Source organism: Anarrhichthys ocellatus, unplaced genomic scaffold (genome assembly GCF_004355925.1).
Source record: "Anarrhichthys ocellatus isolate YVR2014 unplaced genomic scaffold, GSC_Weel_1.0 scaffold66, whole genome shotgun sequence".
In the NCBI taxonomy this organism is placed as follows: domain Eukaryota; kingdom Metazoa; phylum Chordata; class Actinopteri; order Perciformes; family Anarhichadidae; genus Anarrhichthys; species Anarrhichthys ocellatus.
Genome location: NW_022280096.1, coordinates 1,273,257 through 1,288,696, shown reverse-complemented (window position 1 = coordinate 1,288,696; position 15,440 = coordinate 1,273,257). Strand labels below are relative to the sequence as shown.

At 41.4% G+C, this 15,440-nt stretch overlaps 1 protein-coding gene across 2 annotated transcripts; it reads right to left on the bottom strand.

Annotated features, from left to right (window-relative positions):
* Positions 1-5,729: 5,729 nt before the first annotated feature.
* On the bottom strand, positions 5,730-14,536 carry gtf2a1 (general transcription factor IIA, 1). 2 transcript variants are annotated; one of them, XM_031872860.1, is made up of 10 exons: positions 14,323-14,536; positions 12,486-12,587; positions 12,135-12,348; positions 11,306-11,370; positions 10,323-10,398; positions 9,367-9,506; positions 8,819-8,923; positions 8,285-8,560; positions 7,871-7,960; positions 5,730-7,032 (listed from the first exon to the last, which is right to left on the bottom strand). In XM_031872860.1, the coding sequence occupies exons 1-10, from the start codon at positions 14,350-14,352 to the stop codon at positions 6,925-6,927; spliced, it is 1,206 nt and encodes a 401-aa protein (XP_031728720.1). In that variant the 5' UTR covers positions 14,353-14,536; the 3' UTR covers positions 5,730-6,924. The 2 variants fall into 2 exon arrangements, with proteins under 2 accessions (XP_031728720.1, XP_031728721.1); XM_031872861.1 differs by having other exon boundaries at positions 9,385-9,506.
* Positions 14,537-15,440: the final 904 nt, after the last annotated feature.

Here is a 15,440-nt window from a genome sequence, read left to right as displayed (position 1 = left end):
ATTTTTCCATCCTCTTACGGAAACAAGTGACTTATACAATCAGCAGAGATAGCTTTGCCTTCGCCGGGAGAGCTTAAAGCGAATACAGCTGAGACATGTGTGAGCTGCACTGCTGTAACTTGTGCGATATTGAGCCATTATGAGTTAAAGGACACCCTCTGCCAATGGCAGCTTAACATCTGGTTAGCATTTCATCTGCTGGGTGACATTTTTTTCAAGGAAATATACAGATGAACAGGGGGGACTTTCCAGGAAAGAGAGATCATTTCAGACCTTTTTTAATTGAGCTTGCAAAGTCGTTGTGAAGTTATTTGACCAGACAGCTGAACAGTGTGTTTCAGTATGGAAAATATAGTACATTCCCAACCCTATACCACTCTTATGGATTCTCAAAATATCAGTGAGATGAAACCTCAAAAAGTGGAAGGATTTTGATTTTTAAAGTGGAAAGTATTAAGAGTGGCATCAGTTCCAGGCTTTCGGGTCATTATTTTCAGCTGAATATTTCCCACAGCATTGTGTCCATCTCCTCCAATCACCCATCAACAACAATCCAGTGTGGACCCTTCAAATGCTAAGCACTGGAGCTGGAGCATGATGTGCCTGGCTGCATTTGTGAGGGGCCTCCTCCCTTCCACTGACAGTTAATGTTAAGCCACATTTCATACTTGTTTCACGAGTGTGCACATGTCCAGTTTGATAAAAATCAAAACCACTTCACATTTGCGAGGGTGAGCGCGAAGGTACTGGGGATGGTGACATACCTGCCCTCTGAAACTACACCTCAATTTAGGATAACAAAATATCAGAGATTATATCAGAGAAACCAACAGACTGAAAGAGCCAAACGAAGCGATTGAGACTTGGACTGGATTTATTTTGACACTCTTCATGTAGCTGGTTCTCAGGCCTGCCTCATCATTCCTCGATCGGTATTTCAAATAAACCCATCGCCAAGCAGTTCCTCAAATAAGCAGGGCACGACACGACAATGAATCGCGCTTACACCAGATTATGTTGCTAAACTCAAATACAGTGGGAAAAGAATCATGTGAAGCACTGAACAGAGGAATTGTGGTTTTTATCATAACATTTAGAATAGCCTTGGTCGCTCAGAGGAGGTCAGAGTCTTCAAGTATCCATCCAGCTCTTGTTGCTGGGAACAGAAAATCCCTGCATTTATGACGTCCCTCCTTAAATTATTCCATGGGCCAGTAGGCATGGACAGTCCTCTCAAAGAGTCAAGTTTCTCTCTCTCACAGAAAAAGAACTCTTCAATCACTACTAGAGTGAACCACAGAGTTGAAGTCAGCGTTGTTCTGAAAGTGGTTCCACTCTTCAACCATAACACTTAGAACAAGTTCTATATTTTCTACTGTCACCAAACATTCCACCATGACATACAGTTGATCCGTGAACAATCCACGCAGGGCAATAAGAACCTCACTCTGTGTGTTATCTATTTGTGTGAATGTCTGGGTCATTACAAACTCTTTTACGCTGCCCAGGTGGAGTGCATGGCATGAGACCAAAATGACTAAATCAGAACGACTTATTGCTAATTAAATGTGCACAGGAGGAACACCTTGCTAATGGTCTCTGTCAAAAATACGGTGTTTCAAATACTTAATAGAGCCGTATTTAACATTCTGAACCAAAAAACTATTGTCTATGTAAATATATAGAAGAGTAATGTCTACCTGAGCAGAGAATGAATCCGAGCTTCTCTGTGCTTTGTTTGCATAGCCAGCCGCAAGTCCTTGTTTGGCTCACGGTCGCTGCTCTGCACTGCTCTCATACAGTGGTGGCAGCTGATGCATGGAAGCATAGCACTCGCCCTTTGGTTCACCCGCAGGTAAACACTGTTAAGCTTGGTTTAGACTCCCCCTGGTGAAGCCAGCAAGTGGTCGCAGTGCTTAGTCGTGCACCTCTAAAGTTTTGTAACTAGGCACTCACTGCTAACACCCTCTGAGCTTTTCAGACTGACTGTCTTAAATAGTTAATTGATATATGCACTATTATGATGTCTGGGGATTTTACAAAAATGGCCAATTCTTATTGAAATGCTCTAGAAACAGGAAGTCTAAAACATTTACGTTTGAGTATATATATTGCCAGCTAAATCAAATTGTTGTAGTGCATTGTGTAGGTTGGTTTAGGGCGTTTTACAGGTTACACTTCTTCACAGTACATTTAGTTTGTCTGCCTTTTTTTAGGAGAAAAATGCAACAAACAGCATGTTGAGCACTTGAACCACGGTGCCACGCAAAAAGTGTAAACAGAGCTTTAACTCTGTCGGCAGTTTTGCAGTAGTTTGCACTATTAGCGCTGTTAGCACCGTTAGCACCGTTAGCTGCAAACCGCCGGCTCAGAAGTCAACATGTTGAGAGCCCAGAGCCCAAGAGAGGCAATAGAAATCCCAATCTTCTTTACCTTTATGCATTTCACAGTGTGGAACTCATCTGTACATACATAAAGTGACAGATGTATTTGTGTGAAGAACAAAAAAACAAGTTTCACAATAAACCCTGCTAACTCACCTGCTCAATTGTTCAGTGAAGTGGGCATACTTGTCATATGCTGGAAAGCTTTTTTTGGGGGGGGGGGGGGGGGGAGTCAGACACTGTTTAACAAACATGCCCTTCACTTGGAGCTTACTGTTATTTAGACTTGATTTGACAAAATCACAAAAGACTTGACTTTAATGAGAACACAATTTCTCATGACTTTTTGCCCTTTGATTTGAAATAACTGGATATCTTCTGCAAGCTCAAAGATAAGAATTTACCTCACAGGACAGTGGGCGATTCATAGCAGGAAGAGCACAGGGGTTATTAATAACTAACAATGGCTCTGTTCTATTCAAGTGTCCCATTAAGCCATGACAGTGTGACAGTGAGCCAGCATGCCCTATACCAGAACCCTGAAACTGAAGTAGCTACATGGAATTCAACAATGGATGAAAACCAGGAAAGGAGGAATCTCCATTAGAAATGGATAGAGGCTCTTTGTTTGAAAGAGCTTCACAGACTACGATAAACTCAACATGTCTCAGCCAACAGGCCTGGCTACTACATTCCACTGAAGCCTACAAACTCTATTTTACCATGCAGCTGATTGGCAGTCCCCGTCAGTTGGGTGGTAAGCAGAGAAAGCTATAGAGTCTAAGTCAGACATCTCCAGGGCCTCATTATAAGCTTCAATGGCCAGCAGCACAGACTCTTAGGTCGGAGTGCCCAGTAGTAGCAAGGGGGCCCACTTCATCAGTAGTAGCCAGGGTTACATTCTTCCTCCACTAGGTCTGTTCGGGACTGAATAAGTCTTTGTGAAGCATGATATATCGTAGAAGTGACAGCTTGCCTCAAATCCATTTACAATCAAGGGCAGAAATCTCCATGAAGTTTCTGATTCAGCTTTAATCCCAGACAGCACCACACCTTTATCTCATAATTGCCCACAAGGAAATACACAGGGATTGTATGAGTTTAGTTAGGAATTAGAGGAAAGGCAGGGAGAACGCCCAGTGCTGTGCATACACTGACAGCCATCCAGACACCGGATTACACAGCTCCAAAAGTTGAATTGAAGACAGGCTGAGGCAGATTCTAGGGTTCACACGTCCATGTAGCATCAGATGTAGTAAGGAAGTGATTTCCAAACAGGGCTCCCTGTACCCCACAGGCTACTTCTGCAGCTGTTAACACACGTGGAAAGATTAGTGTGACTAAACTCATTTGGAAAAAAAAGAAAAGAAAATAAGATATGATTAAAGAATATATAGTCTACACATTTTGGGTCAGCTGTAAGACTTGAACACCACAAGTTGCATTTGAGCGTGTAGTTTGCAAGTGAGCAGTCAGGTGAACACTTAGCTAAGGTAATACATACATGGTTTGAATAGTTAGCAACAAATAATTGATAGTTATAATAGATAAATCAAAGCAAAGTGATTAAAATTGCTAAAGGTAATAAATGAATTGTTAGTAACTAAAGGTAATAAATGAATTGTTAGTAACTAAAGGTAATAAATGAATAGTAGCTAAAGATAATGGATGAATTGTTACAATAGTAGCTAAAGTTAATGGATGAATTGTTACAATAGTAACTAAAGATAATGGATGAATTGTTACAATAGTAACTAAAGTTAATGGATGAATTGTTACAATAGTGACTAAAGGTAATACATGAATTGTTACAATATTAACTAAAGGTCATAAATGAATTGTTACAATAGTAACTAAAGGTAATGAATAAATTGTTACAATATTAACTAAAGGTCATAAATTAATTGTTACAATATTAACTAAAGGTCATAAATGAATTGTTACAATAGTAACTGAAGGTAATGAATGAATTGTTACAATAGTAACTGAAGGTAATGAATGAATTGTTACAATAGTAACTAAAGGTAATGAATGAATTGTTACAATAGTAACTAAAGGTCATAAATGAATTGTTACAATAGTAACTAAAGGTAATGAATGAATTGTTACAATAGTAACTAAAGGTAATGAACGAATTGTTACAATAGTAACTAAAGGTCATAAATGAATTGTTACAATAGTAACTAAAGGTCATAAATGAATTGTTACAATAGTAACTAAAGGTAATGAACGAATTGTTCATCAGATGGGGTTGGGGAGTTAATCTTACAAAATAGGAACCGATGTAGTATTGTAATAGAGAATACCTTTCCACTTGAGTTAAGAGGTTTACAGTGACACTCATTTCTTAGCCTGTGTAAGAGTAGGGATAGGGCTTTTGTTCGAAAGTTAATTTGTTAAAAAAAAAAGTAATAAAAAAAAGTGTGCGAACAATACATTTCCCTTATCTGAACAGCAGTTAGAACACACAACAGAACATTCGGAAAGCAGAGAATACATTTTTAATAGACATTCTTTTCATGTTAATCTACCATTTGTTATCAGAAAAATTAAAAAGGTTCAAAAGGCACACGCAACAACCAACAATAAAGAGAACATAAAATAACTAAGCAACTGTGAGCTGACTTTTTTCCTTTTACTAATGGAGAGCTACTGAATGCGGAATGTTCTTCCTGAAATATGTTGGAAACCTGTTGGCACATCTATATTTATTATTTGAAGTCTATTTTAAAGTGCCTGTTTTTCTCAGCCCGTTGTTTTCAGTGTACATTCATCAAAATAGATGCAGACAATTACTAGTAGTCTGTGCAAAAAAATCTTAATTAAAAATATGATTGTATTCCCGTTAGATTATGTATGGGGAAATGTAAAAAAGAATTTAAATCTTTTAATTTTTCATTGGTTCTGCATCGGTAATCTTGTCAGTGCTTCCTTGGTATTATTAGTCTCGTTAAAATCATACTCTATATTGCCAACTATCAACCAAATTGACACAACAGTCAAAAAACACATACTTTATTTCAAATTGCTGCAACAGGGGCACTAAAAACAAACTGCAGAGAAACACACAGGCCCCCCCGAGTTAAACTCGCTTCAATAGAAAATATTCTTGTTTAAAAGTCATGAATAAAATGAAAGCCCAGGAGAACATACGGTGGACGAAATGATTTGAAACACAGCATTATGTAGCTTTGTCCAACCAACAGAGAAAAAAAGGAACACTTATTAGATTATAAGAGCACAGTTTGGTGCGGCTTTCCAACCTTTCAAAACAGAACATTTCAGGAATTTTCAGGAATAAAGAAAAGAAAAAGAAAAAGAAGACATCGCCTTGTCCCCACCAAAAAAAAAGAAAAAAAATGAAATTGTAATATGTTTTAACAGACATTTTGAGATTATGGGTGTGCAAAAAAAACCAAACGAATACATTACCAGAGTAAAGCGGTGACCGCGCGCGCGCGCGCACACACACAAACACAAACACACACACACACACACTGTACAGTCAGTCACTGTATCACACTTTCTCTCCCAACACAAACAGAGCACGCTGTGGCTATTGATTAACTTGACTGATTTCACAACATTGATAAACTGACAGTGCAAATTCTCAGACGGCTGCAGGGAACTAAAATAAGAGCAAAGAAGATACACCTTCAGACAGTTTGTACAGTTCTAAAATGAATTCAGTGTTGGAACTGCGCTTCCTTTTTTTGTTAAGATTAAAGATGCAATGAAACTCCAGAGAAGCAGATGAGAAAAATAACAGTATTTTTGGATTGAGCACTCATTAGATTAAAATAATGCCTTTAAATCACTATTAGTTATTATAGAATTCATGTAATTGTACCTTCTTTTTCTTAACCCTTCATGAAACACATTTTTAAAAAAAAGTTTAAAACAATAACAGGTTGTTAACTACATAAAACCCTCCGGAGCACCGTTTTCATAAACATGAATTGAGACAGAATTACAATCCAAGAGCAAAAATTAGAAGCCAAAAGTTGATTCTGGCCGCTCTAAAGGCAGCGATCTTGACTGGTGGCACTAAGTTTGGACTTAAATGTACTTAAATTCAATCCAGTCAACCGACTACAGTGCATCATGAAGGTGTTTCTCATCTACGGGGATATAATGAATGACCTCTGACCCTCCTGTGGCGGGGCAGGTCACCCTGGTCCACTACACCTGCATGAAGTGAAATGCTTACTTTCCACTGTGTGTGAATTCTCTCAGGAAAAACGTAGAGAAGCCAGGAAGAAGCAAAGAAAGATCAAGAGGATTCTGTTCGCAGGCTTTCACTTCCGCTGTAGGTTTCTCATCCCGAAAGGCCAGCCGGGTGTTTTTGACAACACCCGGGTTGTACGGTACCTCACAGTCCGCTGGGTTAGTCAGAGTTCTCAAAGACTCACAGGTTGTTTCCTGACAGGAATCCAGTCACAGGCTATGGAAGGATATTGAAGTGTCTGTTAACTGGATAAAGGGACTTATAGAGTTCCTGCTCCTGTTGCTTTCTCCGGGTTTTTTTCTTTTTTCTCCTTCACCATTCAGCATCCCCAATGGCTTTGGAGAAGACATAGTCTCTCCCATTCAGATTCATGATCCCGTCCTTCAGGTGGAATTTCCATTTGTTCTTACTTCTGTGAATCTGGGGAGGAAAGCGAAGGAAATCAATGTTGTAGGCGTCAAAGACAGATGGACACCGTTTCATCTTACAGTGGACACGTCTCTAATGTCTTTATCCCACGCACATACACACACATACATATTAACCAGCGTTGACCAATAGATCTTTAGAAGCACTGAATTGGGGGGGTGAGGCAGACATCTCCCGAAATAACACCACCGTTGAATTTCAGCCCGCCTGCATGCACGGTTTTTAGCCCATCATTGTTGAAACAGAGCAGCTAATATTGCTCGCTGTGAAACCCCGACGGAGGAGAGAAACAGGCGCGACATATTCTCGCTGAGACCTCTTATTAGCATTTCATATTTCTGTAATACACTTAAAGGTGTATGAAACTGGTGATCAAACATTACACTTCAGGCAAAAAGGGGCATCTACCAAAAGCAGCGGCAATATCCAAAAGTAAAGGATTGCGAAATGTCTCAATTTTTACTAAATGCTAGCAACTGCCATGAGACAAACAATTAAAGAGGCATTGATCACCTTTACAATGGGACTGTATGATGGAGGCATTCCAGCTGAGATAACATGAATGTTTTACTTAGGTCATTTTGTTATAGTGGCTGAAAAGGTTTATTTATTTATTACTGAAAAAACTAACGAGAATCAACGTTAGCCTCTGTGTGTTAGTCCTGCAGTAGATTGTTGATCTGACCAGGGTTACACACTTAATATACTGAAATTAAACTAACTATTGATGCGGGCTAGTGTAAATCAACAGGTATAAGATAATTACACATTTTGAATATTCATACATTTAGTTGTGCCATGTTCTCTCACAGAATGGATGACTTCTTACCTTGTCATACTGGCACACCACTACATTCTCCGTGTCAAACAGCTCCTGGTCCTCCTCATCACTGACATCATCACTACTGTTCAGAGGCTCCTGTTGAGGAAACCAAACCAACATTAAACCTCGTGATAAAAACACAGAGTGTCCCATTGATCATGTTACAGGAAGGTCTTTTATTTATTATATCTGGAAATGAACATATCACTACACAATATAACATAACTTTCTCCTCATCATGAGATCATACTGCCTTTTGACAGATAAAGCCATACTTCTTAAAACACTGATTCACTAACAGCTACTTAGCTCATCTCTGCTGAGCCTGACCTCATCCAGAACCACAGTACAGCTGCCACTAAACAGCAGCATCTGCTCTGTGTCTGTTTCACTACAACGTTTGGTTCCTCTGGTGCCCACCTCTTCCACCTGCCCGTCCTCTCCCCCATCCTTGTCCTTCTCCTCCTCCTCATCTTCATCATACTCCTCCTCCTCATCCTCGTCCTCCTCTGAGGAGGTGTCTCCGGTGCCGTCCGCCTGCAGTATCATGGGAGGCTGCTGCTGCTGGGCCTGCTGCTGGTTCTGTGGCTGCGGTAGGACCTGTGGTGCAGCTGCGCTCTGGACCTGCTGGACCTGCTGGACCTGAGCTGTTGCTGCCTGGCCAGGCTGCTGTGCCAGAGCTGCTGCCTGCATCACCTAACGGCAAACAGTGATTGTCAGGTTAAGAATTTGTATTAAAAACGTTTTTAAATCCAAATCAAGCTTCCTGTCTGACATTGTGCTACGGATATCATTAACACACCAAACAAGACACAGATGCCCATTAGAAACATAAAGAGGTAGGAGATATAGTGGAACCACATAAGAATGTTTTAGACAAAACTCTTAATAGTAAAGCAACCTTCCAGAAGAGAGCAACTCGATATGTTTTGGAGGAATTGAAGAAGTGCTGACCTGTGTATTGCCCTGGACTTTGTTTCCTGAAGCTAAGACGATCTGCTGCGGCTGGATGATAACTCCTGTTTGCTGGGGCAGGCCTCCCTGCAGAGGAGCCAGGACCTGGACACACAGTAAACAGGAAGAACTCACATTTTGCAAAAGCTCTGGCATGAACATTAGTGTAATGTCTTTGGAGACCTGTGAAGGAATTACATGTTAAAATGCCAAAAGCTATTCATTTAAAACTCAATTGACTTATTGTAATTGTGGCTCATCATGTAGTGATGCTGCTTCATTTAGAGAAGCTACTGATAAAAGGTCATGGATAAGATTTCTTAGGGTGAAGCGGTGATGTTTGAGTGATTTTCATGCCATTTCTTTTCACATATTTCAAGTCTTTATTTCCATAAGATGGTTCTTCCACTGCTTCAACACCAGAGGACCCACAGCCATGCAGCCAAACAGCTTCCTGATCTGTATACACTATGAGCTGTTGATTGTTGTTCTGAAGACCACAGATAACAAAGATAGGTGGACTGTTGACCAAAGTGAGGTGTTCCTACCTGTCTAATGGGGCATACCTGCTGTATGACCGGGGCCTGCACGCCGCCAGGCTGCATCTGCTGCTGCAGGAGGATCTGCTGCTGGGGCTGGATGATGTACTGAGCCCCGTTGGGAGCACGGACCACCTGCAGGATCTGACCTGAGAGACCGTGAAACAGAGGAGTTGTGAGTAACGGAAGAGTGAACATATCGATGAACTAACTTAAAGGGACAGTTCACCCCAAAATCAAAAATACATAGTTCCCCTCTCACCAGTGGGGCTTTATATCAGTCTAGATATTTTTTATCTGAGTGGCCTAGTGTTGGAGATATCGACCGTAGAGATGTCAGTCTTCTCTACAATATAATGGAACTATATGGCACTTGGCTTGTGGTGCTCAAAGTGCCAAAAAATACCTTTGAAAAATTCAACAGCAATGTCTCTAGAAATCATGACCTGGTTACTGAAGATAATCCACAGACCTGGTTATGAGCAGCTTCATGTCGAAATTATTTTCTTTCTATCAAACCACATCCGTCAACCGTATCACTGCGCAAAAGGAAGCGTGCATCTACTTGTGGACGAGAGTACTTATAGCTAACCGATACCGCTAGCTCACCTAGCACCACTGAGGTCAGCCAAAGAGGACGCCATTAATGTTTACATCCCACGCTGCCAGGAGCACGAGCCCCTCATCCACGAGCCGACATCAAACTGCTCACAACCAGGTCTGTGGATTATCTTCAGTAACCAGGTCATGATTTCTAGAGACATTGCTGTTGAATTTTTCAAAAGGTATTTTTTGGAGCTTTGAGCACCACAAGCCGACGATACAACCGATATCTCAAACACTAGGCAGCTCACACCAAGACTATCCAGATTGATAAATAGCAATACAGGTAAAAGGGCAAAAAATGTCTTGGGGAGAAATGTTTTTCCCGTTTTGATGCACAGATAAAGCAGTGAGTGTTTCACCTTGGCTAGTGATGAGCTGTTGGTACGGGGTGACCCCTGTGGGCAAAGCAAGGGTTGCTGCTGTAGCTGCTGCACTCTAGAGGAGAAAAAGGAGAACACACATGAGGGACTGAAACACGGCAGTCAGGTTCTCTCTCTCTCTCTCTCTCTCACACTCACTCACTCACTCACTTCAGCAGGATGTTAGGGTTCAAGCAATGTGAGAGTTTAAGGTTGTCACGGTGTAAATGTTCTACACACCAGGTACACACACAGGAATATGCGAAGTGTTAAGTACATTTCTCTGGAGAGATTTAATATTCATGAAATACAACACAACTTAAACCATTAAAGTGCTAATATTCATATTTCCTTGGCTTCTGTGATAAAAGCAGCCGTTTCATATTTGCATTTGTTCATTTTACCTGCCAGGTTTGATGGCAAAAAGGTTAACGGAATTTGCAAGTAAAGCTTAAACAAAGCGTCTGAGAATCAAGACAAAAACAACACTTTACTAATACAGCACATGTGCAGGCCTTGACACCAACAGATGGCTTGCTGAACCGAAGTGTTGTTGAGAGAAGGAAGCACAAAAGGATGGGAAGTGCTGACACTCTGTTGAACCGATGACGACAGAGTGTGTTTGTCGGTGTGCGTGAGACAACGGGAGCGTGTGAGAGGATGCTTTATCTCCACTGTCATCCAGGCTACAGGTCCTTCCTCTCCTCTCCTCTGCTACTACACCAGTCACCCTGCTCTGAGGCAGACACATGCAGATCTTCCTCTTCTTTTTGGCTGACTGTAAAATATGTGCCTGGATAACACATGTTCTCTCAATAACAACATACCACACTATCAGAGGGCCTCAGTGAATAAGGGAGTCACTGTAAATGTGTGCACAGTTGAGATCAGCGATCGTCACATTGCATTGGCTGTTACTGTTATGAGCATGAATCATCAAACTATAGTAGTATGTTCATTGTATCTGGACATTATCTACTTACCATCCCTGTTGCACTCATGTGTTGTAGAATCTTGGAATCCTGAACAATAACCTGCTGCTGGGGAGCTGTGCAGAGAGACATTTTGATGTTAACACACCATAATATGCCCCAAAACTGATTAGAATGTCCTGCAAACAAAACTATTAAAAGAAAAGAATATCACATACAGTTCAAGATTCTGTTACTGCATCGCCTGTTTCTTGCTTTAAATAACTTCAGATACATATTTAAGCGTTCTGTTTAGCTGTAAAATGAGAATGTGTGCTGTGGGTCACAAACTTACTCATCTTACAGATAAAACACTAAAATATGTTTCTGAAATGATTTGAGGAGAGAAATATGCAATGCAGTAACATAGTCTTGATTCATATTTGATCAGTGCTGCCTAGTTAGACAGTCTTATCGTAATTCACTGACAGAGCTTGACAGCTGCGATTGGTTGTTTTGGTGGATTCTTACGGCATCAGGACCACTAAAGGGAGGCAGAGGAACCCGAGTGTTTCTGTCTCTTGTACTACTTGTGTACTACTGTCAGGATATAGTGACAGTTTGAGCAAATAACCCAAACAGTTACTTTTATTTGAGTTACCATGTGCAGTTTTAAAAAGGTTAAAAAATACTCTGGTAGTATAATAACTAAACTTTTTGTATATCAACTTCTGTCAAAAATGCCTTTTAATAGAGGAATTCTCTCCCAAACCACTTCATTTCAGTAGGAAGTCAGTATAGGACTTTGTGTAGAGAGAGCATTCACAGATATTAGATAATTCTGCTGTAGCATTTAGAGCTAGTTGTTGTTTACTAGTGCAGTGTGGCAGTGCCGACCAACCTTGCTGCTGCTGAGGGGGCAGAATGACTTGCTGGGCCTGTGCTGGCTGGGTCACCTGCTGGACGTGCTGGACGTGCTGGACGTGTTGGACGTGTTGGACCTGCTGAACCTGCTGCTGAACCTGCTGCTGCTGCTGAGCGGCCTGCAGGGCTGCCTGCTCCTCAGTATGGAAGCCCTCCACTGCCTTGGACTGCAACAGTTTGTTTTCCCACAGCTGGAGCATCAGGCCAAAGAAAAAGAATGTGAGATTTAATAATACTTTGTGATTTCCCATTTTTATTAAGAGCATAAATGCACCCAGGGCATTCACAATATGCATATACTTCATTACTGTACAGGGGGGGCAGTTACCGTTTTCAGCTCCAGAAGCACCTGCTCATCCACTCCCTCATCCAGGAACAGCTCTCGCACCTCATTGATCACATCCTCAATCACAGACTTATATAGTTTAGGCTATGAGGAGGCAAGAACAGAAACAGGAAAGACACTTGTTTTCATCACTGTGTTTGGTAAGGAAACAAACATATCTGATGATCAAAGTTACCATTTAGGGCCTACTTTTACATTGACTATATGGCATTGGTATTCAGAAATGTTTAATAGGAACACATCAGTTACTAATAGTGCTGCACAGCTGCCATGACAGCAGCAGAACATTAAATGTCTAACAAACCATGTGGATATACATTCAGCTTCCCCTCGCCAGATAAGTATAAATTAGTAGGTTATAATAAAGTAATAGCCGGTGTATATCTGTTTCAAATATTTAACTCAATTCTAAAATTGGTCCATGGAAATAAAAGCTGGGCTTTAGCTAAAATGCGTCTATTATAGATACAGTATGTATGTATTGGTCTGTAGGCTACATGTCCATCTGTCACCACCAACAGTATTCAGTGTGTCCCTCGGGATAATGTAGCATACCTTGCGCGCGCTAACTATAGTGCATGTAAACCGTTTAAATGTCTACAGCGACACAACAGTCGCATTTCCGCTCGTTAGGAAAGCGACACAACAATGGAAGCCTCCGCGACAGACACAGACAGCACACCGCACTGCGTTCACTGAACTGCATCGTCCCTAATGTCCGCAGCACGGACCTCGGTCTCTCCTTCCTCCCCCTCGGCCCGGCTGCTCCTCCACCATTTAAAGCATACTCTGCCGTTTATATGTAGAGGCGGTGACGTAGCGTCGAATAGCACCTTCCCATCCCGGCCAGTCTATATTAGAGAGCCAATATGGCCGTATAAAACCAGGCGGCAGAAAAGAGGAGGGCCAGATCCGGAGCGAGGGGAGACGTGGAAGCCATTTTACGGAGCGGCGAAACGCGCGCCCGACAGCCCCGTACATTAAACATTATGTGGCGGAATGCTAGGATGTTTTCGGTGTGTTATCTTATGGCTGCTCGGCTTTGACCAAGTAGTATGTCCGTGTCGCTGGACTACTTTGTTATGAGATGGGTACAAGTGGTGGTTTGGGACGGCTATCCTGGCTGCTGGTCGTGGAATGGTGGACAATGAGGAGGCATTAGACTGAGCTTTGGCGGTTTTCGGCTAAGGAGACTTTAATCAAAAGAAAAAGCATAATTCATTCGCAGTGGATGGTGGCGAGGTGCTTTGCGAACATCGGCATATAGTAAATTAGGCAAAATAAACTATTTAGCTCATTTAACGTTACCGACTTGTCCGTTGATGTCAGACTGATCGACACAAGCATTGCTTTGACCTCAACGAAACAGCACAGACATCAAATCCAGAGAATCAGTATCAACTCCAATTAATTGAGCCATACATATGATTTTAGAGATACTCTTATGAACTAACTCACGTTAACGGCCAACTCACGAAAGCCTCGACTGGACAAATGGCCCATAAATCAACTTTTGCATTTTCATCCAACCCTAACCTTCCAGCACCATCTTGACTCTGTAACGTTACAGCTCCTTGCATTAGCCATCGCTCCACCAGACGGCTTCATCTGAAGAACAATCTAACCTCAGTTTCGAAGAATGATTAAAATGGCCGATTGACTGAAGTTAGTCTTCATTTTATTTGATAGAACAGTGAAGTGTTTGTTAAAGCCCATTCATTTTACTGAATGATAAAAAAAAAAAAAACAGCTCGTTGACAGCGTTCTCTTATCTTAACCCCCATTTCCCCGCTGACAATCCTTAGAGATTGATCCTTACCACTGGGTTCGAGTTAGCCGAGCTCGCCATTATACGCGTAGTGTAAAAACCACACGGAAATAGGCGAGAAATAGAGCCAAAAAATTACAAAAAACGACTTAAAACAACTGGGAACGGTCTCTTAAAACAGCCGGCATTACTTTTGTAAATAAAACACAGTTTTAACGGTCTTATTTACAATCCCGGGCTGCGACTCCCAGCCGTCCTCCTTCCGTCGTTGTCCTGCTTTATATACTGAGCATGGAGCTGCGAGTGCGCGAGACATAGGGCAGGGTCAGTCCGTACATCGCGCGAGATCTCGTACGGTGTATGACGACCACGCGACACGCTTGCCGCTGGGAAATGTAGTTTAAACGTGTTTAACGTGGTACGCGGTAAATAAACGTGCACAGATCGCATTAGCGTTATAATGCGAAGTGATCTTGTTTACTGAATTAGGCCAAGTGTAAATATTATGACCCATATAAGGAGATAATCACAATATCCCTCGAGCCATAGTTTCCACACACTGCTAGATCATTAAATAATAAACCCATATAAAACATGGACCTCAGTTTGAGCATTCATGTGTAGTGTTTGGTGATAGAAGTCAGTTGACATAACGGTGCGAATTATTGCACAATCTGAGGACAGAGAGGAGAAAGGACTGTAAAACCACATTCAACCCAGTGTTTAGTAATTGGTCTCCATTAAGACTTTAATCTGACTCTATTTTAATCTATATCTATGTGCTAACTATAACTCACTCTGGAAACACTTCTGTATTCTGTTTGAAGCTATTTTTGCCTGTACTTATGTCAATGATTGCTTGTTAAGGTTTGACGATGAGTTTGTAACGTACCTTCCCTTTTCATAGATTTTCATTCCATTAAGTGTATTACCATTGTAATTAAATTTCTGTAGTGTAACGGAACTTCTATATGGGAGTATTTGATGCCTTGTTTATGATTGCAGAGCACTGTTAATGTAGTAACATCTTGCTGCCACAAGAGTGTGATCACACCACATCGCAGAGCTCCAGAAACAAGCTCTCCTTTTCTGATCCCATGACACACAAACACACACGATCCATCCACTCGGTCTAGGATACAACTATTTGAATTCAATAAGGGGGGGGG